Source organism: Acartia tonsa, chromosome 14, assembly GCF_053477335.1.
Source record: "Acartia tonsa isolate MP-2025a chromosome 14, ASM5347733v1, whole genome shotgun sequence".
Classification (NCBI taxonomy): Eukaryota; Metazoa; Arthropoda; class Copepoda; order Calanoida; family Acartiidae; genus Acartia; species Acartia tonsa.
This window is the reverse complement of record NC_137273.1, coordinates 38,635,212-38,660,792: the sequence shown is the minus strand read 5'-3', so window position 1 is coordinate 38,660,792 and position 25,581 is coordinate 38,635,212. Positions and strand designations below refer to the sequence as shown.

At 31.8% G+C, this 25,581-nt stretch overlaps 1 protein-coding gene across 5 annotated transcripts in view; it reads right to left on the bottom strand.

The window, feature by feature from the left end:
- Positions 1 to 25,361, bottom strand: part of Alas (5-aminolevulinate synthase) — a 31,713-nt gene extending 6,352 nt beyond the window's left edge. For 3 of the 5 annotated variants that reach the window (XR_013874939.1, XR_013874940.1, XM_080148313.1), the window contains exons 1-14: positions 25,298 to 25,361; positions 10,276 to 10,388; positions 9,785 to 9,844; positions 9,103 to 9,211; positions 8,480 to 8,597; positions 8,148 to 8,244; positions 7,566 to 7,670; positions 7,117 to 7,239; positions 6,041 to 6,118; positions 5,128 to 5,253; positions 4,733 to 4,826; positions 3,051 to 3,126; positions 523 to 594; positions 165 to 243 (exon numbers count right to left, since the gene is read on the bottom strand). Coding sequence is in view for 3 of the 5 variants with exons in the window: in XM_080148313.1 (XP_080004439.1) it covers positions 165 to 243; positions 523 to 594; positions 3,051 to 3,126; positions 4,733 to 4,826; positions 5,128 to 5,253; positions 6,041 to 6,118; positions 7,117 to 7,239; positions 7,566 to 7,670; positions 8,148 to 8,244; positions 8,480 to 8,597; positions 9,103 to 9,211; positions 9,785 to 9,844; positions 10,276 to 10,388; positions 25,298 to 25,328 (1,281 nt within the window). In the remaining 2 variants the exon portion in view is untranslated. Of the gene's footprint in view, positions 1 to 164; positions 244 to 522; positions 595 to 3,050; positions 3,127 to 4,732; positions 4,827 to 5,127; positions 5,254 to 6,040; positions 6,119 to 7,116; positions 7,240 to 7,565; positions 7,671 to 8,147; positions 8,245 to 8,479; positions 8,598 to 9,102; positions 9,212 to 9,784; positions 9,845 to 10,275; positions 10,389 to 20,456; positions 20,592 to 24,148; positions 24,275 to 25,297 lie in introns of those variants that run through there. The other 2 variants (XM_080148315.1, XM_080148314.1) reach the window with 2 other exon arrangements.
- Between the last annotated feature and the right edge of the window lie 220 nt (positions 25,362 to 25,581).

Below are 25,581 nucleotides of genomic sequence, written 5' to 3'. Positions count from 1 at the left end.
ATTTAGGCAGTTGGCTCCGCTGGGTTAGAGCCCCCAATAGGAAAAAGCTATTGTGAAATTCGAAAAAACACCCCTTAAGAGGCGTTCTAACAGAGGGACTATACCCGGATAATTGCATATAAAGATACTCTAGAATACACCTTAACTGTACGTCTGTAACTTACCCCAGCTTGCACCAAGTTGTTCCTAAGGTAGGCCACATTGTCCTGGTGCTTCTCTCTCAACCTGCGGCCCTCTGCAGACCTGTGAATAAGTAAAACTCAATTATCTAAAGGGATAAGATAATGGCCGTTAAATTGATGTACATTCACGATGATGATACACAAAATTACCCCTTCTGTAGATTACAATTAGTATGTTGAAACGTTTGGAAACTTGATTAAATAAACCAACTTATCAAAATTCAATAAAAGTCCCCAAAGTTGTTGAGCCGGCGAATAAGAAAACGATATTACAAATCTCTGGGGACTAGTTTAATAAAAAGCCCAATGTCCCCTCCCTCCCTTGGTAATGAAGACATACCTGAGGATGCGAATGCTGGCGATGGCACCGGACAGAACCGTGGGAGGCAAGGAGGTCGTGAAGATGAAGCCTACTCGCATGTATGCGTGTTTTTAAGAGTTTATTTTAAAGCAGGGGTTGGCAGTAGGGATCTAAAGGGTTAAGACAATGGCTGATACATTGGTGTACATCCCAAATGATGATACATTAAACTACCCTTCTGTATGTTACAATTAGTGGTTGAAATGTTTGGACACTTAAAACTAAAAGAACCAAGCAATCAAAATTCAATAAAAGTTCCAAGGTTGTTCAGCCAACGAGTAAGAAAACGTTGTTATAAGACATTTTGGGACTAGTGTAATAAACAGCCCAATGTCCCTTTCCTTTCCTACCTGGGAAGTACAAATTTGATTTTATAGTTGTTAGGTTGAAACCTTTTATTATTCTTTTATCATAAAAATTTTAAATCTATAAAATGTAGGTAAGGAATTCATCCAAAAACGTCCAATATTTTGATATTATCCTGATTACCCCTCCCCCCACCCCTTACTCCCAATTAACGCCTTTTTATTAAAAAGTAGCCGAGTAAATATTCTGAATCATAACCTACTACATATTAACTTAATATTTTGTACAATTTTTTGTCTAAGTATTTTTAAAGAGTATGCTATATAAACAAGTAAAATTATGTTCATAATAATCGCAGCAATTCTAGCTTAAGCCGTTAGTTGCTTCTTCCTTAGCCTGGGAGGGCGGGGAAGGTCAGCAAATTAGATTAGAACCACCACAAGACATGTATCAAGCTTCAAAAAAATGAACAACCAATTATGGCCAGTATTTCCGAGATCTTTAGCTTCAGTCAACAAACCTTACTACTTTAGGAACGATTACTAATTATATATTTTTAAAATAGGCAATTAATAAGAAATAATTTATAGTGATGCTACGTTTATGAAAATGTACATTGTACATATACAAATATTAATAAATGAATAATAATCCATTTTTTAAAGTGTTTAATATTTGTTTTATTTATTTTACAAGTGTTTCTTATCTCTATTTATACTCTATTCTTTTATCTTTAGACGTAAATTAGATATTACTAGCGGCTACGCCCCCTAGAAGCCTCTAGTGGCACTTTAAATGTTTGGTAAAAAAAATACGTAACAGTTCTATGTTGCGTTCAAGTCGCTATATACATAATAATTATAGAAAAGCTTCGCTTTAAAAAAAATTGATGTACGAACATTTCCGATGAAAGTACACAAAATTGCCCCATCTATAAATCATATGTAATTATTGGTTTCAAACTTGAAACTGGTTTTAATCTCATAATTGTACATTTGTATATACGATGAAAGCTGTTTATAATATACTGGCATTTCTGAGATCTTATTGGACATGCATACAATGGATATCCTGTTACTTATCAAAAAGGATGATTTATTTTCGCTGATTCGTTAAAAAATTGCACAATCTTAGCACGCAATAAATAATGAAGTACACGTGTATTCGCATATGATAGTCATTGCAAAAGTTTTATAATTGCCAAAAAAAATCTGGGATAGAGAATATGATTTAGAAAATCACAAAAACTTGAAAATCTTGGAATTTATCTAGCAACGCAATTAACAGACAAATCTTAATGAAACTTTGTTAAAATATCTAGGATGTTAACTTATTAAATCCCTGAAAATTTCAGCCGTCCATCTTGAACAGGAGTTGAAAAGAATCACTAAAACTTGTGAAATTATAGAGTAGCTTCGCAATTAAAAAGATAGTGTTCAGGGAAACAGAAAAAAGCATAAAAAAGATAGCAAGTTGATGTTGTAGGAAAAATCATAATCTAGAAAATTGAACCCTATCCAAAAAATGTACACTTAACAATTTCTAAAGAAACAGCGTGATTTTTTGCAATTATATTGCAATTGTCCAATTGACATAACTATATTCCGCGAAATTGCAAGGTTGTAGGGAAAGGACAATGGGTAAAATTTATCTTCCAATCAGTGCTTATGTGTAAAATTAGGCCTTTTATAGGTAGATGGTAGATATTGTGGGGAAGAAAGGGTTGGAGATTAATTTAACTGTTATTGTCCTCTCCCTCCTTGTCTAGAAATTATCAAGGACAAACACGAATTACTCATTTGCAGGGATATTGCAACTTAATTTAAAATATCCTAGGTATTTCTTTAACTTTTTAACTCTAATTTAAAAATCTTTTGTTGATATAAATTACAGCAAGAGATCATCAACAAAGATCATTAAAAATATTCAACTCAATCCAAGTTAATAAAGTTTGGCGAGGAAGAATCATTATTTTATCAGCTCATATTAAAGATAGCGATGTGAATCAATTTTAGAGATTTCCATTACCAAAAAAGCATCTTAATACCCGTACTTTGTAAGTTCGTTAGTTCTGCTAAGCTACTCTATATTTGTTCTCTCAATATTCTCCCAAATAATAAGCATCTATTTTAAATGTAATTGCTTTAGCTGTTACTGAAATCTTGAGGACAAAACATTAAAAAAACACCAAATACATTCCTGCGCCGTAGCTACGAACCACATCGACCAACTTTTCACTGGATGCAATGTAACCGCCAATATTTCCGAAAGCTTTTCCTGAAATAATATAAAAATAAGTGAATATGTTACAGCAAGGCAGCTCTACAATAAAGCTGGGATGAATAAGACAATAGCCTAAAAAATAATGTACAACCCCCCATGATAATACACAAAATTAACCCTTCTGTTGATTAAAATTAGTGGTTGAAAAGTTTGAATACCTAATGACTTAACTTAATGAATCAATTCAATAAAGTTCCCAAAGTTGTTAAGCCAACGAAAAGGAAAACGTTATTATAAAAATTGGGGACTAGTATAATAAACAGCTCATTGTCCCCTCTCACAGAATTACCCCTTCTGTAGCTTAAAATTAATGGTTGAAACGTTTGAATACCTACTTTACTTAATGAATCAATTCACTAAAGTTCCCAAAGTTGTTAAGCCAACGAACAGTGTATTAAACAGCTCATTGTCCCCTCTCTCTCTGATAAGGTCAATTACATTATTATAATACTAGAAGGGTTAGCTAAGGTTAAGCATATTAGTTTTATATCAAATTACCCTTATATTTGAATATGTAGCTAAATGTCATGTAAATATAAACGGACTTTTCAGTTATTACTTAGCAAATATTTTTTTTTTTACATAAAAACAAAAAGGGGGAAGTTTAAAGTGTCACTTTTCGAAACCAAAAAAAAAGGATTTTAGCTCTACAAGTAAAAGATACATAATTAGTAGGTATGTATTTAGACAGTTGCTTTAAAGTTAATCAACGAAAACCGCCGTTTTCATAAGTAATATTTTGACAATTTGAACTGGAAGATGGCAGTTTTCGGCGGCATCGGTTAAGCCACAGTTTTAAAAAGTGACACATCCGCCCTTCCTTTTAAGTCATCCTTAAAATACCAACCATTCATATAAGGTTAATAAATCTTAATTCTGAAGATTATCTGTCATAAAAAATGTTTAATTAACGCTTATCTTAAAATAATTAGAGGATTTACAATGTCAACAATAACATTTTTGTGTTAGATTATCTTTGTTAATTTAAAGTTAAACTTAATCTTTTTACAGGCTAAATTAGATTTATATAAAAAGGTATTAATAGACAAGTATTTCAACAAATACATGACTTTTTTGTTTGTATTGGATTAGTTATTTAACGCATCGTATTATAAGACAGTTTTCCGCGGATATCAAAATGAAAAATTATAAGATTAAAACCAGTTCTTTTAGCCACGAATGTCGAAATCCCGGGCTAAAAAACTTGTTTAAATTTCATTACTTTTATTTTAATATAAGTATACATGGAAAAATTCTGTAATACGATGCTATACATAACTTTTTAGTATGGCTGAGAACCGGTTCTAATCCAGCGGATATTGATCGGTGTTGAAGTCATACTGAATTTTTTTTCTAATATATAGGGATGGGATATGTCATATGAAAAAGAATATTTTTAGTTCCAATTCAAACTAAAGATGTTTGGACTAAGCATAATAGTTTGCAACCAACCAATTAAATACAATTAAGTACCCAAAGTTTTTGAACCAACTAATGAGATAAAGTAGCTATAAAACTTTGGGTACCAGTTTAATTTAATGTCCCCTCTCCTTCCCTGGATTAACCCTGAGGTTATCCCTTGAAAATAAGCAAAACTTACCCAAGGTTCCAGAGATGATATCAATCTTATGACCCACACCATCCCTTTCTCCAACACCGGCTCCCTGACGACCGTACAGACCAACGGCGTGCACCTACATTAGAAAAGTCGTATTATAAACAGCTTTCCGCAGATATAAAAATGTACAATTATAAGATTAAAACCAGTTTTGTTAGCCTCGAGATGCCATTTCTCCACAGTTCTATATTATACCTCTTTAAAGCAACTGCCATGCCAAATCTCAGAGCTATTAATTTAGTTGAGTTCCTTTGACTTTTAGTTTTGGTTTCAAAAAGTGTCACTTACGCCCCCAAACCCCCTTTTATACCTATCCATCTTACTATATATAAAAACATGATTGTTATTTGCTATTGAACTATCTCCGATGTAGGTACCTCATCGACGAAGGTGAGGGCCCCGTAGGCGTGGGCGATATCACACATCTCCTCCAGAGGACAGATGGCGCCGCTCATCGAGTGGACTGTCTCGAAGGCCACGATCTTGGGAATGTTGGGGTCAACCTGCAATATAAGGCGTCAGTGAGGTTGTGTGTGGTGCAATACTAATGTGATGAGTCACCCAAATTCTTATAATAAAATGACAGGATTTCTGTTTGTTTGTAAAGATCTCGCTAACCGCTGAACCAATCGGGTTCTCTTTAACAGGGTAGATGCTCATAGGTCCCGGGAGGGTTTATAACTATTTTGGGGGAGGGTACAACAGCCCTCCCAAGAGAAATCGCCCCTAGGAAAAAATTACTACACACCAAAAAGAAATCTAAATAAAATAAAAATGTGGTAGGGGGAGGAAGTTAGACTTTTAAAAAAAATGGATTTTGGGTATCAACTACCCCCTTCTCAAGTGCCCCTAGAGGCCTCTAGGGTCGTAGCCGCTAGTACAGAAATAAAGAAATGTAATCTAATTGAAGTCATAAATGTTATTTAAAAATATATTTTTTTAATCTGTAGGTAGTAAAAAATACTTAGTGCTATTTTTACTTATATTAAGTACTTTTTTTAACTTATATATTTTCTTATATACCTACTTATGCGACATTACTTGTTACATGTGTCGCATAAGTATATAAGTAAAAAAAAAAAAACTATCCAGGAATGTGTTCAATGTTAGAGCAGCTAAATTCTGGCATGATCTTCTTCATGGCCTAGTTATTCAGTCCTCTTACTATGACCCTTATTTGGTTCTTAGGAGTATACAAACAATAAACAATAAACTCCTTAAATAACCATCATTCTTAGATTCAAATAAAGCTTTAAGGGATCATATTTTAAGCTAGAAAAAGAGACTTACCTTCTTCAAATGCTTTTCCAAGTCTTCAGGGTTGTTATGCTTGAACACATGCTTGGGTACTCCGCTGTTCTTGATACCCTAGATAGATAGCTACATAGATAGTTAGATAGATAGATATACATACATACAGGGTTGTTATGCTTGAACACATGCTTGGGTACTCCGCTGTTCTTGATACCCTAGTAAGATAAATAGATAGATAGCTACATAGATAGTTAGATAGATAGATATACATACATACAGGGTTGTTATGCTTGAACACATGCTTGGGTACTCCGCTGTTCTTGATACCCTACATAGATAGTTAGATAGATAGTTAAGATATCTAGTAAGATAGATAGATGAACAGGGTTGTTGTGCTTGGACATACCACTATTCAAGATATCCTAGATAGGTAAGTAGTAAGATAAATAAAATCTAATAAACCACTAGGTAGAATTTTAAGGCGATAAAAAAGGAAGGATCATTAAGTTTATTTAAAATCCATATTATTACGGATTATATGCTTATAATTTCCATTTAACATTTTATATGGGAAAATATTTAATTGCATATGATATTTTAGGATTATATTATAAATGGAGACATAACATTTTTTAATTAAAAAAAGAATAACATCATATCTAAAAGCAATGCAAAAAGTAATAAACGTGGAGAATTATACGTACCTTTTATTTTATATAAATAGAAGAATATTTTTAAAGTTAACAAAAATTAGATGAAAGACTGTCATAAATTTTAAATAAATGCAAGAAGCTATCGTCTCGGGAATTACCATTTAAAAAATCACTTTATATGCAGAATTTGTCATAGAAATCACGGAGATAGAGAGGGCAATAGACTGTTTATGACACTAGTCCCCGAAGTTTAATAATAACGTTTTCTTAATCGTTGGCCCAACAACTTTGGAGACTTTAATGAATTTTGATTGGTTGATTCATTAAGTTGAGTGTTCAGAAGTTTTAACCACTAATTTTAACCTACAGAAGGGGTAATTTTGTGTATCATCATTAGGGAGTATATTAATTTATCGGCCTTTGTCTTATCCCTTGATATCCCTGAGAAATGCCCTATACCTGGATCATACTAGCATGGTTGCCAGCATCCGAGAATATCTGGCATCCTGGCAGCTGTCTGGCCAAGGTGAACAGGGTCGTGTCATTGGCCACGTAACAGCTGGTAAATACTAGGCCAGCCTGCACAGTTTAAACAATCATAATATTTTATTTTGGTAAAATCTTCGGAGCATGAAAAAAAAAGTAGATGGTTTCGTCATATTTTCACAGTAGCCTTTGATTTATTATTATTTTACTTTAGGTTAGATAAATGTTAAGTTAATGATTGCCCTCTGGGTTCTAGCCCCCGCAGTGGCTAGAAATATGAGAAAAGCTACTGTGAAAACACGAGTTACCCGCTACTTCGTTTTCTTTAAATGATCTAAATCTTATATTGTTAAAACAAGGACAAATGTGTCCATTATAAGTAATCCTGATTGATATTTGATATGAGTATGATGTTATTCCTGTTTATCATGAAGAGAGGCAAGTTCTTTCTCTAGCTCTTCATGAAGAGTCGAGTTACCAGAGATGTTTCTGGTACCTCCTGCCCCAACACCAAAGGTCTCAACAGCCTGAATAAATAGCAAGATATAAAATAGATAAATAAATAAAATAGATATCATAATCTTAAGCAGAAACACTAATCAATCTATTTGTATACCTGGTGTACTGCTAGCTTGACAGCTGGATGGTCAGACATACCAAGATATCTATCTATCTGTATACCTTGTGTACTGCTAGCTTAACAACTGGATGGGCAGACATACCAAGATATCTATTTATCTGTATACCTGGTGTACTGCTAGCTTGACAGCTGGATGGGCAGACATACCAAGATATCTATCTATCTGTATACCTGGTGTACTGCTAGCTTGACAGCTGGATGGACAGACATACCAAGATATCTATCTATCTGTATACCTGGTGTACTGCTAGCTTGACAGCTGGATGGGCAGACATACCAAGATATCTATATCTGTATACCTTGTGTACTGCTAGCTTAACAACTGGATGGGCAGACATACCAAGATATCTATTTATCTGTATACCTGGTGTACTGCTAGCTTGACAGCTGGATGGGCAGACATACCAAGATAATCATTGCTACACCACACAGTTATGTCCTTCTGGTCCCGGGTGTACTCCCTAAGAATTAAATATTTTCAATCAAATCCATATCAAAGGAAAAACGCCTAAGCTTCGCAAACTTAATTTTAAACAGACTGACAAATAAACATCTACTACTTTACAATATACCTAAACATCCTTGGTACTATTGCATAGACTTTAGCCAAAAGATTAAAATCTTGTTAAAACAAACAAAAATCTACCCTCTTAAAACTAAATTTCTACTAGGTACTTTTCAAAAAATGGAACTTACTTGGCAAAGGGGAATGTCTGGGCATTCCTGTTGACCTTCCTGAAGATCCTATAGGAATGATCATCCTTCTTCTTCTTAATCATCTTACCAAAGAAGGACTCGTAGTTGAAAGCATTTCCTAAAACAAAAGTTTTCATGAGGAAGGTTAAAATCTATGGTGATAATACAAAGGATAATTAAAAAAAAAAACTCGTTTAGATTGAAATTCTTGGTTGTAAAATATAAACACCGCTGGTTTAAACCAACTTATGAACATTTAAATAGAGTAGGGTCAAAGTTTATGGATGAGTTAACGTTTTATAAGACATTGGGTACCAGTATTATTCACAGTACAGAGTCCCCTCCTTCCCTCGTAAAAACTAAACTAAACTGAACTTTAAGACAAAGAATGTATAAACTAAGAACTATTGATCTGAAGGTTGGTGGCACATTGAAATAAATCAAATCTTTCCTAAAGTATAGAAAGCCGTTTTACAGATCTTTCAGTCATGCAGAAACAGGCAGACAATTGAGAACTTTGGATTTAATAAAAAAAACCTGCTTAACATGATAGGGCACTTTGAATGGTTTTCCAGAACTCCTTCAAAAACTTTTAATCGCCCTACAGAACCCCCAAAAGTTACCTTCATGATCTTCCAAGGCCTGCTTGGTCAGGTTGATCCCGTTGGGCTTCTCCTGGATCATGTCCAGACCAAGGTTGGCAGGCTTCACACTCTCATCAATACCTCCAAACTAAACAAGTTAATATTTAGAATTCAGGAATAGCTTGGCCTATAATCAGGTTGCAATACTGAACTATGCACAGTTTTGACTCAGTGACAAAGGTTATACAATAAAATGGAAAGTTGTCTGAATTGGTTAGGTCGTTAGTGCATTGGATCTGGCTCTGTGTTGTTTTATCCCTAGAGATATTAATCATATAAACAGACTTAATATGGGACACCTGCCATAACCTAGCACATCTTAGTTATTTAAAAACATGTAACATGAGACATAAGTACATTAGGTAGTACCTACCTAGAGAAGTTTTGTTAAAATCAACTAAAAAGTATTGAAAAATAGTTAGGTATATTAACAAAAGATTAAGACTGATTGGGAAGTATTTACCTAACTGTTAATAAATACTTGATTTAAATAAAATATTCATAAAATCTTGTTCTGAAGAAACAGATTGATCTTTAAAAAAAAAAACTATGAATGACCTAATTCTAATTTAAAAGTACTTTAAAAGTTAAGTTTATCTCATAAAACATTTCTGAAAGTAATTTTTTTTTTATCTAGCCCCTGCGGGGCTTATAAACTTACCTTTGGTTGTTTGGGCTGGGCACTGGGGGCTGCCTGGTTGGGTGCCAGAGAGGTCACGACCTAAAAAAACATAATTAAGTTAATACAGGGATAGTAAAATGGACTGACAATTCCCTTATTAAAGCACATAAACGCTAGCTGTTATCTAGAATCGAATAATAGCAGCTTTAAAGGTCAAAAGTACAACTAAAGTAATGTATTTAGTTAGGTACATCCACTACAAGGGTCGAAATTACCATCATCGTTTCTATAGTTGTATCTCAACCCAACTACAATGTATAACCAACAAGCGAAAAAAATCTAAAATAATATTTGGGGGGCAAATGGAGAGGTCATCAATTTTACGATGTGTTGCCCCCCAACGACAGCGGAAAAACACGTATAGGTTTCGTGATTTTTTCCCGAATTAATTTCGTTATTGGTATAAGCTGATCTCAATCCTTTATATGATAACACTCTAGTCGACACAACAACATATAATAAATACTTACCGCCTGGGAGGCAATGGGGCAGTGTTCAGCATAGGTCTTCAGGATATTGCCACCATAGTTTCTCACAAAGGTGGAAGGGAGACGGGACATAAAAGGACACGGCATAATTTCACCTGAAAACAGAATTAAATATTTTAATGTAAAGATCACAAAAAATGCACGAAATGCATTAGATAAGCATATAATGAATCAAAATTAATATTTATACCATGTAGTTTTTAAAATATTAATACTTGAAAATTATACTTTTTTGATATGTGCATTTTTAAAAGATGTAATGTTTTCACCAAAACAGCAAAGATAAACTTTTAATGGTGCCATATTGCTTATTATTTCCTGGATTTTTTTTCATTTTGTACTAAGTGTCATTTACTATTATACAATGTACTTTACATCGAAAGATAATGTTTGAGTGTAAAATCAATTAAAACAAGGATAAATATATACATAAGTAGCGCAGCATTAACAAGCTTTAATTGCAGTATAATATATGTATTATTTAGTAAAAAATCTTAAGTTATTTTGGTAAATATAAAAATCTCTTATATAAGTATGTACTTGACTATATGAAAATCTGCAATCTTTTATAAAAGTGCAAATTGGTTAAAAATTAGCACAATCTTTTGTCCCCAAGTAGTGCAGCAAAAACAAGTGTTAAAACAGTAAGTGTAATACCTATCTTGTATAATTGATAGTTTAGTGTATTTCTAGAAGATGTACTCAGTGGGTGCTGTACAACAAAATATAATGTGCAAAATTTTATAAGTGTGCGAATTGAATCAGATTAGGTAGCAAATTCCTTTAATTTACTACAGTACACATTTGCACCCCCCTTTACTATATTTTTACGCCTTTAAAAGAACTTGTTATGATATTAGGTTAGGTATGATCCCACTAGATGAAATCCCATGGATATTAAAACTTCTCATAAAAGCCATAAAAAAATAGGCTGAGGGATTTTAATTTTTGGTTCACTTACGATTATAGTGATTTTAACATCAATACAAATTCTAGTACTGTTAGGTATAAAATCACTTTTTTAATGAATGATATCTAGGTAGTAGTATGTACTTTTGTAGTTGGACAAATTAAGAACGATATTTTATTGTAGTGCGACATGGAGGGGGGGGGGGAGGGCAAGAATGTGATAACACCTTTTTTTCTTGGGGGGGGGGGAGGGGGTTATTGCCCCTCTTCTCCCAAGTCATTGTATACCATATAAGTAAATTGTTTTGCAATTCCAGTAAGATCTCGTGAAAGTCTGGACAGAAAGCTCCACTATTTCAGAGAAGCTTACTTTCATAGGTGAGTTATAGGTTATTGTACGGGTAAAATGTGGGGGGGGGGGGGGTGTTAGTTAAATGAACCTCCAAAATTAATAGATTACATTTCAGCAGGGCCCATACTTAATTCTCCAAATAACAAACCCAACTCCACATAAATATAAAAATATTAAAACATCAGAAAGTCTGTCTCCTTTACTGACCACCAGTAATTAAAATTCAGTAGAGGTATAGCATTACAAAAATTAGATTTATATAGAACATAAAAAAGAAAATATTTCCTTTATTTATTGCTTCATAAATATTGAAGTACACTTTTGTAAAGAAAAATAATTTTTTTCCGAATTTTAAAAGAGAAGCTTTTCTACATTTAGGATGTGTTCGTCATTTGGAATAATACCATACATTTGGATTTCAGTAACTATTAGGTACATAAGCATAAAGCAACTACCTAATGAGAAAGAAAAAGTTATTGATTAATAGTATAGGGGTCCGGGGATAAAAGTCTGTTTATTACAATAGTCCCCAAAGTTTTACAAAAACGTTTTCTTATTCGTTGGCTTACTAAATTTGGGGACTTTTACTGAATTTTGATTGGTTGGTTTTTTTAAGTTGGATGTTCAAACGTTTCAACCACTAATTTTAATCTACAAAAGGAGAAATTTTGTGTGTAATCATTGGGGATGTACATTAATTATCGGCCATTGTCTTATCCCTTTAGACCCCTGAAACAAACAAACAACAAAAAACAGCATATATCCAGATATTTCCAAACTTTATAAAAATGATGAATTAAAGGTTACCTATACAACTGTAAACTAAATGGTTTTATTATTATTTGAATCTTAACAAGTTTTTCTTAACAAAGGACTTAAAATATGTTTGTTTAAGTATATTCTAGACAATTTAGACCAGATACCAAACCTTTATATAAAACCTTATAGGTATATACTTGGAAACAAGGATGACAACATCCATAAAAGCGAAGCACAGAAACGGTAGGACAAACGGACACTAACATTTGTATAGTGTCAGAACTGAATAATCAGAATATAAATGTATAAATGTCGAAGCAAAATTGTAAGTAAAATTGTTGAAAAACAGTTTGATACAGAATAATGTTTATGGACATACTTACATTTTTAGGACTTTATTATAGAGTTGCTTCGCTTATAATATTGTACTTTGTTGTCCCAGGAATCAGTATACCAAAATCAGATAAATCGGATTATTAGATCACATAAGAATTTGTTAAAAAAGTAAAAAAATCAACATGTTTAAAATGGACGTACGGACATTCTGGTAATGATTATAGAGTTGCTACGCTTTCTAAATCGTACCTAACTACTAAAGGAATCACCATGCAAAGTTTGAAATCAATAGGACAATTCTAACATGCCTAAATTAGCGAAAAAAGCTATCCGTTAAGGACGGACGTACGGACGGACGGACCGACCCTAATTATAGAAAAACTTCGCTTTTAAAAACAAGGATGACAACTTTAATATAAAAGAGAAATGCATTATTGAAAAATGTTTACATCTACATCTTATAGCAGCCGAGATGACAAAAAATTTCGGGTATAGTCCCTTTCGTGGCAACGCCTCTAAAGGGGAGTTTATACAGTAGCTATTTCTAGCCCCTGCGGGGCAAACACCTAACCTAATATAACCTATCAAAAGCCATTAGGAAAATAGAGGCGTTGTCACGAGAGGGACTATACCCAAAATTAAACTACAGTCTAACATATGGACTAACACACAATTAAGTTATTGTATTTATTGGAATTCTAGAGAAGCTGCGCTTCTTAAAATGTACTATATGTTTGCATTTAAGCATTTTGCAATGATCAACTTTGGGCAGTTCAAGAAATTCTTAAAGTTTAAACCTACAGAAAGGGTAAATTATGTAAAATACATATTCCTATACATTTTTGGTTAAGTAATATTCGTCTATAAAACCCAAATGTAAATCTGAATAATATGTACAAAACAACAAAGCCTAGAATTGATCACCAAAATGTACAAAGTATACTACATGGCTTTCTAAGAAGCATATACTTCATTTTAAACACGTATATTTCATTTCAAATTAAGTCGTAAATCTTTTTTTCTTCACTATGGTGATTAGATGTATGTTTGTATTTTAGAATTTGCTAAACCGCAGTCTTATTATAAGAACTAGAAGCTTCTAAGCCATTTTCAACCCCTTAAAGCTGGGGTAAAGTAGCTAATTTACAAGTTAAGAGTTACTTTAACAAATACTTTTTTTTAAAAATGAAAACAATAGATCGTACTTGAAAGACAACTGACTGAATTACAAAATTAAGGGTAAAACAAGAATGTTTAGTGTTTACGTCTATGGCAGTAATCCATAAGTATATAAAAAGAATACAGCTTTATAACAATACTAGGCAGGCTCTTTAAGGGAAACAGTCACCTATTCTACTTTTATAGGTACTGTTCCTTTGATTCATAAATAAAATGCCCTAAAACCATATCTGAAGCCATAAGAAGCTTCTCTAAATGTATTTTTTTTCAGTATAGCGGTTAACGAGCTCTAAAACAACAAACAAATTAACCTTACTACTTTATGTAACAGGATAAAACACAAGCTCTACTTTGATGACTGATCTTACACATGATATGAATAAAACTAGCTGAATAAAATCCTGTAATCATATAAGGATGTTTCCAGTATCGCTTCCAAACCGATAAATATCCGGTGGATTAGAACCGGTTCTAGGCCATACTGAAAAATTATGATTTGATTTGCATCGCATTATTTCGAGTTTTCTACGAATATAAAAATGTACAATCATAATACCTATTTAAACCAGTTTTGTTAGCCCGTGCCTATGGCATCTTGGGTTTCAAAACTGTTTTTAATCTTATAATTGTATATTTTTATGTCCGCGGAAATTTGTTTATAATACGATGCGATACATAACTTATATAGTTTCGTGTGGGCTAGAATTAAGTCACTAAACATGTAATACTCACATTATCTCACAGAAATACTTGAAATAAGCAACTAACATAAGAATATTTTGTACAGGGATCCTGAAGGGATAAGACAATCGACGATGAAGTAAAATGCAAACCTAAATATGATAAACAAAATTACCCCTTCTGTAGATTAGAATTATTGGTTGAAAAGTTTATAAACTGTTAGTTTTGAAAAAAAAATCAAAATTAAATAAAAGTATCTAAAGGGTTATAGCAAACAATAACATGTCGTAATTATAAAACTTTGGGTACCATTGTAATTTACACTCCAAAGTCCTCTCCCTTCCTAAACTTCAATTGATATAAAAGGATAACAAGTAAATCTAAAATTATTAGTAAAAATTTATGATTTGTAGATTTATCAAATTAAATTGGAGGATTTTTTTTATATGAAAAAAATAAGTAATTTTAAATAAACACCATCACATGAAATACATTGAATATTTCTGTTCACAGTAGAATGTTTAGAACTTGACTGAATAAGAGTATATATTACATAGATAGATAGATAAACATGTTCAATTTTTAAGTATACTGTAGCCTGTACGATGTCAGGGATTTCTGACAATTTCAGAGGGAAAATGTATAGGAATTTTGGAAAATTGAGATAAATTTAATTTTGTAATTCTGCTTATTAAACTTATAAATCTTAATTTGTTATCTCAAAATTGCATTTGATTTTCCAACCTCTAAGACCTATTGTATAAATCTACAAAAGGGGTAATTTCTTCATCATAGAGAATGTAACGTACTTCAATTAATCATCCATTGTCTTATCCCTTTAGATATCTGGGTAAATGTAATACTTGAACAATTAAGCATAATGTTAGAGTTCAAAAGAATGTGTTTTTTGCTTGTACAATTACATTTAAACACAATTTCACGAGAGTAAAATACAATCCAAGCATAAAGAAGCTGCGTTTAAAACAAAAATCATAAATTATTAGCCCTTTCCAAAATTGCCATGTAATTTAACTCTTCTCGTACTATGCCTATGCTAAAGGCTTTCTCATTAAATTAGAAGGATATGGCTACGGAAAAAAAAATATTTTTTTTCACTTTTTCCTTATCAAAACAGAAAATGTTGATTTAGTTTTTTATATACCTATTATGTGCAAGGAGGAATAATATTTTGACTTCAGGTGCAATATTCCTGGTAACTTGATTCCACTCATTAACAAAATTGATTATTGTAATGATTTTTTTATTTTGAAATAATCATGTTCTTTTCAGGGATAGGATAATAGGCAGTCAATTAATCTTAACCCAATTTAAATGTTTAACTCTTAGGGGGGAAGATTAAATTTGGGAAATAACATTGATAAAAAGAGTCAAAATGTCTCCTGAAAACTCAATGTACATAAAATTATCACGTGAAACTGGGAGAAATCTTGTATATACAGGCTAACATAAGTAATCCTAGGAAAGGGGACAAATTTACAGATTTTTTTATCATAAAGGTATCTAATGTTTTTTTTAATTTGGCCTAAAACCTGCTAAGGACCAATACTAGTTTCCCAGAATATAATAGGATCTCGTTAACCACTTAACCAATTGAGTTTTCCATTTAAGGGAAGCTTTACATAGAACCCTGGACGGTTTTAAGGGTAAGCCTTTTGGGTGGTTTTTGGCAACTTTTATATGTCACTAACCTCCCCCATCGAATGCAAAGCCTTTGTATGCTAAAAGACAAAGCCAAAAAAAATGAGATAAAATGTTTAAAATCGCCTAAAAATTTCCCTGTCCTCCAAGTGTATTAGTGAACATTTCAAAATGAAAGCACAAAATTCTTAAATCTAAATTTTGCTCATTGTACTTTTCCTTAACTTCAAAAAACCTAAAAGATTACCTATCTTAAAACTATTGCAACAAAGAAAAGCTTTTAAAATATAAAAATAACCTTATTTTATAAATGTTACTTATCCACATGTCGACTATTAAACAATAATATAAATTGTAAAAATAGGTAACTTAAAATGTTGCTTAAGAAAAAAAACAAGGATGAAAACGTCAGACAAAAGCAAAGCAAAAGAATGAAAAAAGCAAAAAAATTATTGGCAGATTTTAAAAACATTATATTATTGTGAATTAAAGCATATTGCAAAAAAATACAATAAAATCAACATAAAAACTTGTAAAGATACTTTGATACCTAAAAATCCTCGAGAAAAAAATGACGTCAGAAGGTAACAGGCATCATACACACACATACACACACACGCGCAATTGAAGTTATTTTATGTGACACTTTCATGCGATTTCACGTGCGCTAGAATAGGCTGACCCGCATAACGACTAGGATTGATTATTCTTCCAAATGTGTATTATAAATATAATATTTATTAAATAAAAAGAATCGAGTATTCTTAGTAAACTGTTTGACGCAATAAGTAATATACCTAACAATTATGAATCCTGAAAATATTGGAAATATATATTAATTAGCTTCTCTTATTAAGGATTTTTTCATTTAGGGGCATGATTACGTGGAAAAAATCCTAGAGAGAACGCATATTTTGATTCCATGACCTTAGTCTCTAATTTTTAGTTTAATTTGGTAAAGCCTAAATCAACATTTTATATTAAATCTGAAACAAACAAAAACATTTTAAAATTACATGGGTATAAAATCTCAACTTGTTTTTATCTACCTCAACTATTCTCTCTCTACCTTATAAACAGTTTAAGCTAACTAATAGAACTAAACTAAACTTGTTAACAATGAAATTTTGAAATAACCACTTTATAAAGGTTTTATAACGTACTAAAGTTACCAAAATCCCAAAAAAGGATTGCCTTGCCTTAACATGACTATCTTAACCTCAGGGATAAAGAGATATGACAATGGAAGATTATTTTTTAATATAAATTCAAAAATATAATTCATGGAAGAAAGGGAAAAATTAGTTTGTCTTATCCAGAAAACTTTCTATAGATACAGATAGGACAATGGATGGTAGATTAATCGATCCCCCCACAAAATTACTCATTTAGTACATAGATAAATATAATTGAGGGTAAAAGTTATTAAACCTGAAGGATCCTTTACCCTGACAATTTAATCCAAAAGGTGGGAAGTTGTTAACATACCTTTCATAATCTTTTAAGTATTCCTGTTTATTACACTAGTCCCCAAAGTTTTATAAGAACGTTTTCCTATTTGTTGGCAAAAAACTTTGGGTACTTTAGAGAATTTTGATTAGTTGTTTCATTTCTAACGATTCAACCACTTATTACAATCTACAGAAGGGGTAATTTTGTGTATCATCATTAGGGTTGTACATTAATTTATTGGCCATTGTCTTATCACTTTTATCCATAAAACATCAGATTATACCAAATAAATTGACTATGTTTTACCAATAAAAAAAGCCTTTATTTTACGTGGGTGGAGAATTATTTATATTATGTATGTCTTATCCCTATGTCCCTGAATATGATTGCAAAGCGCGCCTTTGCAATGTAAAGGGGCAACGATTCCATGAAAAATATTAAAACAGGTTTTATTAAACTTTAAGAGTAAATATGTTTATTTAACATTGCCAGAAAAATCATTTATAAAATGATAATTTTTTCTAAAGAAAATCTTTTTAACCGCTAACTTTTTTATTAGTAGTTATAAAAGATGTTGTTATAAAGCTTTTAGACTTTGGCTTTTTTATGTGTATGACAAATCATTAGGTATACTTTGCATTAAAAACAAAAATAGAGGAATTGTTAATTATATAATGAAAAAAATCTTTCTTCTAATAATAAATCTTCAAAGAAAAAAAGCTACCAGACGAAGAACGTTGTACATAAGAATTATGATTCGAAAAAGTAGAATAAAAATTCAAGACACTAACGATTCACATGTTGAAATAATAAAAAAAATAATTTTACATTGCCTAAAGTTAAAATATAACATGTCCTTATGATATTTCAGAATAGACCCAAAATGATTGAAAGTAGAATTATAACATAGATAAAGAGTAGCTGCGTTCAGGGATCAAAAGGGATAAGACAATTGCCGATAAATTTATATACATCCCAAATGGTGATACACAAATCACCCTTTCTGTAGATTAAAATTTATACTTGAAACGTATGAACACTCAATTTAATGAACTAGACAATCAAAATTCAATAAGGCCCCAAAGTTGGAAGCTAACTAATAAGAAAACGTTATTATAAAACTTCGGGGACTAGTGTAATAAACAGCCCATTATCCCTTCTCTCTCTGAGCTGCGCTACTAAAAAACAAATATTTATATGTTGACATAAGAAAACACTATCTACATTGCCTTCAGCAAAAATATAACAGCATGTTGAATCATGTGCATTTAATAACACATTTCAAGCCTTCTTTTATTCTAAAATTATTCATTGATTATTCTTAAAAAGGAAGCTTTCCCACACTTAGGGTATGTACGTCAGTAAGTTTGATAAGATGCTAAAATTTCGGTTAGTTAAAACTATTTATACCAAATTGTTATAGGTATCTTTACGGAAGGTTTTAAATTAATTAGAAAATTCTAAAATGAAAGTTTTTTTCGCTCTTATATCAATCTAGGGCAGCTTTAAATTATAAAAAAATGTATGAAATACCTCTAGCTTAACATTTAGAATTGAGTGATTACTATTAAGGTTATAACCAGTAGTGTCTAGTTAATGTTCAATATGGATGATTTTTAAGAGTTTTTGCACTGAAATCATTAATACATTTGATAAACAGCCTAATTCCATAAAGGGGCGGGCGGGGAGGTAAGGAATAGTTATTTCAGGCATCGTATTATAAACGGCTTTCCACGGATATAGAATATACAATTAAAAGATTAAAACTAGTTTTTTTTAGCCCCGTGGTGCCGAAGGCACCGGCTAAAAAAACTAGTTTTAATCTTATGATTGTACATTTCTATATTCGTAGAAAACTGGATATAATACGATGCTAGACATAGTTTTTTCATATGGATGAGAACCGGTTCCTATCCACCGGATTCGAATGAATACGAGAAAAAAGCTTAAAACCAGCCAAAGACATCTATAAAGTTTATGTTCGTATAGATGTCTTTACTATTAAGAAATTGCAATCCCTGTTTTTTGTATTTTAGCAGGTTTATAAAAACATAAAAATTTAAGCAATGTCAGAATGTACATTTGTCTACTTTTAAGCATCACAACTTAGGGCTTATCAAATGATTACTTTTTGAAACTATATTCTTTTGTGGAGGGGGGGGGGGGGGGGGAGTCCCAACCTGACCTTTACAATGCAACTTATAAGAATATACCTAGCAACTTAAGATATCTTTATGGGAGAACAAAACAAGATTTAAAAACACCAGAGAAGGGATAAAACAATGAAAAAAAATTATTTTGCAAATTTCTTCCTTTGGTTGCTTAATAACGCTAGAGATTTATTTATCCATTAATGTCTTCTCCCTCCCTATAAATCATACTTACATAATTTTAACATCGTAATTTTAAATGTAGTGTAGTGTATACTTTTGTATAGTAAAATCCTTATGCAATTTTGAACATTTCATAAGATTAAGATATACTTTGGCAAATAAAATGTTTACAAGTTTACTTTTAAATGTACTATAGGCTTCGCCTCTAGACGAGTGCAGTATACTCGCTCATATTTTTTCAAAGACAATTCTATATTTGAGGGTGGAGTAGGTAATATTTCTTTTAGAACTTAAACAATAAAACAGTCCTAAAAATAACCTAAAACTGCCTCATAAATTGTTAAACGTTTGGTTTAGCCGTTTATAAGATATTAGTGGACATAGAGACGGACAGAAATTCTACTGATGTTAAAAAAAAATAAACAAAACTGTTCCAGTTAATAGACGGACACACAACTAATCTAGTTATAGGGTAGCTACGCTACTAAACATCTAAAGTTTACCTTTTTAAAAGTCAAAGATCTTTGAACAATAAAAAGCACAAAAGATTTGTTATTTCAAGTTATATATAACTGTTATAACTAACTGATGCTATGCACACTGACAGACAATTTAGAACTGAGCCACACACAGCGCCTTTATCATGGCTTTTGTGTGCTTGAGTGTGTGTGTGTGTGTGTGTGTGTCTGTGTAGTCTGTGTACACGCTAAGTCAAAAATCCTGCGTGAACTTTGGTTAAATATTAGGATTCTGGTACTTTTAATGCTGCCATACCGAATTCTATCTATAATACAAAGTAGAACGATGTCTGTCTGTCCGTCTGAAGCTTAAGATCTCGGTAACCACTGAACCGATTTGATTCTACTCTTCAGGGTATATACCTATTGGTCCTGTGGTGGTTTTAAGCTATTTTCTTGGTGGGTGGGACAACCCCAACCCCTCAAAAATAAAAATCCCCCCCCCCCAAAAAAAAAATGTTTTTAGGCAGTTACATCACATAATTTGGCAGCACCAGAAAATTTTTATTTTTTTTATATTTTTATTTTAAATACTTCTTGGGGCAAAGCCCCTAGAGGCTAGGGGCGAAGCCGCTAGTTATATAAAATAGTAAGTATTTTATGTCTGTAGCGAAGGATCTATCTTACCGCTGAACCGATATGGTCCTCCTTTACAGTGAAGCTTCTCATAGGTTCAAGGATGGTTTTAGGCTATTTTATAGTATGGTAAATTTAATGGTTATAGACTATTTCTCTACCCTTTCATATCCCTTCGAATATTTATGCTAGGGACCAAGCCGCTAGGTAGTATATAAAAAGAATGATTAAGCAAAAAGATAAAAAAAAATTAAAAATAAATTTACAAGTTTAGATTCTTAGATTCTCTTCGTAGAATAGAAAGTTTTATGACTTAAAAATATGTGATTTGTAAATGTAACGATCCTTACTATTTTTGGAGGTTTTCTTTTTTGGGGAGAGGATACCACAACCCTCCAAAAAAGGATATAATATATCAAAATATATACCTACCTACCTAAAAGAGTATGATTTGAAAGTCTTTATATTTTAAAAGCAAACATTAGATATGCAAATTTTAAACAAACTAGGTACCTACCACTGAATTAAAAGTTAGGCTTTACAAAAAGAATCGTTGCTGTTGAATACATCTAACTGGTTTTATAAATCCTCTCCCTTTTTAATCATAAGCCACAAAGTTAGTTTGAAAACATTATTTTAGAAGAAATAGTACATTTTAATGTAAAAATATCTACATATATATTAATCAGAAAATTAACGAAGGCTTGAATTTAAAACGACAATTATGATACATAACTTAACAATGATCAGAAGTATGACTTTAAAATATTGGCCATTTCAAATAAGGGACATAGAGAAACAAAAATGTAGCCAAAAAATTAAGATTTAATTTAACCATTTTTTGACAATCCTATACAGATAATAAAGATTCAGAATGTTTGTCCGTCCATGTACATTAAGATCTCATGTGTAGGTAGGCTGATAATTCAAAATTTTTCATTAAAGTTTATTGTTGGTTCAGAATTTAGGGAATTTTCAGGGGGGGAAATTATCGTTTATATTAATCAACAACCCCTTCTTTCCTAAATATTTACAACAACCCGAGACAGAAAAGTATTCATTAATTTAATAGGTAATATCAAAAACAAATTACCTATAGCTTTAGCTAAAGTTATTATTTTCAAAATATTACCATCCCTTTTTTCGCCAATACAAAGCAAATAAAACATGTTTGTTTGATATCATATTATGTGTATTAACATCCGCACATTAAAAAATCATTTTAGATTGAAATTACTACAACAGCACAAACCTTCTCATCATTTAAAATCCATGCTTATTAATTTGCTACTAGTGGCTACACCCCTAGAAAGACATCGAAAGACACTTAAGATGGGGGCCATTTCCAATTCGACTTTTATAGAAAATCCTTTATAGTTAAGTATGAAAATTCGATGGACCTATTATTGTCAAAGAGAAACTTATCGGTCCAGCGGATAGCGAGATCCTTTAATACAAACAGACATCCTGTTACTATTATAAAAGAATTTTTTTTTTTTGGCGAATGTGAAAAACTAGGCAAGTTTGATATCATATCATATGCGGAAGACAATGCACACTCCATCATGTATTGTATATATGCATAAACGTACCTTTTGTTTGATTGTAATCGTGTGTGTGTGTGTGTGTGTGTGTGTGTAAGCGTGTTTGTGTGCGTGATAGCGCACAGAGGGCTTTCATACGCGCGTGAGCCAGATTTAGAAGATTAGGTCGTGATGACTTTAGGAGCGTAGATTCTCTATAATAATTTGGTGGAACGATTCACTAATTTGATATTGGCAGCTGTACCCCACTCCCTAAAAAGGCGAATATATAGCATTATTAAATAAAAGGTGGAAGGAGTGTTCCAAGGACAATATCTCATTCTCTAGGGAGGGTTAAGCTATTCTCTATTAGTATTACAGATTAAAAATCCATCTCGGACCTTTATTATATCTTGATAGAAAAATTCTTTATCAATAAGTTTGATTATAGAGATGCTTCGCATATAAATTGTACTTCGTTGTCCTAGGAATCAGTATTCCAAAAATCAGATACATCAGATAATGACATTACACAAAAATTGGTTATATAAAAGTTAAAAATAATCATGTTAAATCGATAGGACAATTCTGACATGCCTAAATTAACGAAAAAAGCTATCCTTTCCGGACGGACCCTGATTATATAAAAGCTTCGCCTTTAAAAATTAAAATCGGCCAACTTTAAGTCAAATGAAAAGCACTGAAAGTTTATGGAAAAACTATCAGCTTACATTGGCCGCAGTGGATATGGCAGGTGTTACACGGCCCAATTAAGACAGAAAAAAATCATATCATATATGAATTATGCATATATCGTAAAACAAAAATACACCACCAAGAAAAAAATCTATAGAAAGAAGATGCTTGCTCAGTCTGATCTCAAAAATAGTACGTCTAGGTAGTTACCGTATACGTTAATAAATATACTTTAAAACCGTAATAACTTAATGGCCTTCAAAATAAAGTGTTATCTTTAAATAACATTATTAAAAATGACAAGAAAAATCAAAAATATTGCTAGGTACATTAAGGAATATAACAGTAAAAAAAAATTTTTCGAGTACATAATACATATATATATATAGTACATATTACCAGATATATATATACTTGATCGATAACTTTACCGAAAATTTTAAAAATGTACGTAATGATATTAGTTTATAACGATTTATAAACGATTATAGTTATAGAAAAGCTGTACTGATAAAAAAGAACGGAATCAAATTATTCTTATCTTATTTCTATAATGATAATAATAAAAATTTCTACGATATGTAGCATGATTTAACAAGCTATATTAAAAATTTTAAAACAGTCACGTTACGATAATAAATGTTATCAATTGCTGCTATGCCAAGCGCGTTACACTTAAAGCTAAGTGGAGAGGACGGAGATATGTGTTGGCCATGAACATTGAACAACAGTTAAAACGCAATTTGGGCCTTGGAAAAACGTTATGCAATCAAAAGGTTCCGATTAATTATACACGACATATAATCTAATTATAGTGTAACTGTACTTCTAAAAAAATGGTAATTATTCCTCTAAATAAACATAAAATGTATATATTTTCACCTTTTAAATCACTAATTCAAAGTAAAACTCTCTTCAATAACTTAAAATCATATAAAACACAATGTAGCAACACAACCTAATAACTAAAACTTTGAAAATGACTAAATAACGAGCAATAATAACCGAATAATCTCGTAATATCTAGAAGTTACTATAACATATCAAGTTTTATAAGTTACATGTTTTCGACTTTCGTTAGTGTCTGTTGCCAAAAGTAATGTTTTGGTTCTAATATATCTAGTTTGATTGAAGTCCTTATTTTCATAATAGGACAACAAGATATTGGTTTTGAAAATCCGCAATTTTAATGTGATTTCCCGCATTTAGTGACAAGAGAATGAAATCAGCTGATTTCTATCCAATGGGAATACAAGAGAAAGGGAAAGAGAGAGAGGGGGAGGGCGATGGAATAGTCTAACTCAAAATTAGCTGACACATTTATTCGCTACTCTAAACTCACTCATGTTAAGCATTTGAATTTAGGTTACAAATAGCCTCATAGTTGTAAAATACAAAATATTTTTAGAGTATGACGTTGAAAAAAAATGAGCGCGAAATATAACATATACCAATGGTAACAAAATAAGGGGCACTTTAAAATCAGAAAGAGAAAAAAAGGAAGGTTTTAGAATATAGATTTTGGAATAAGTTAAAAATAAAATGAGAAATATTTTTATATAAGAAGAGAAAAAACAATAGAAGAAAGAATAATCTTTATACAAAATACACATCTTACTTATAATATCATTTCAATTGTTGTATGACCGTATGTAAGACAAAAATTTGGGGAAAATTGGATTTTCTCGGCTGCTATTGATGAAAAAAGACTTTAGAGTATTTGACAAAGTACTGTGTAAATCTACCCATATGTCATAAGCCGTTGTGATTTTCTCGGATGAGATTTCTTGCAGTTTTATTCTGATTTCAATATCAAACAAATGTGACAATGTCTACTCTATAATTCATTGAACGTCTGTTTGCCTGTTGATTGTTCACAAGGACGTCCAATGGGAGGGGGAGCGGCAGGTAAAGAGGTGACCCTCCCCCCTTTAAAAAAATAATAATTTGGAGGCCTACTAGGTACCCCCATAATTTTGAAGTTTGAAATTTTCTCTCCATGAGAAAATATCATCAAAAATATACTTTTACCTTTAAAGAGGAATCTTGATAAACTATGCATTTTTGGGTGTTTGCTTGATTATCTAATAATAAAAAATATGACATTAAACCAACACTTTTTTAGCTTTTAAAAGTTTTTTTAAAAAGCTCTGCTATTTTTTTTACAGCTCAGCTATGGCGGCTCATTCTTGGATTGCTGGCTGGCGGCTACTGCTGAGACTGGACGTACCAGCTTTAAAGATTGACAGAAAAGTTTTGTTTGGCTGCGAAATGTTAAATTATGCGACTGCCACTTTTGCGGATTTCCAAAATTC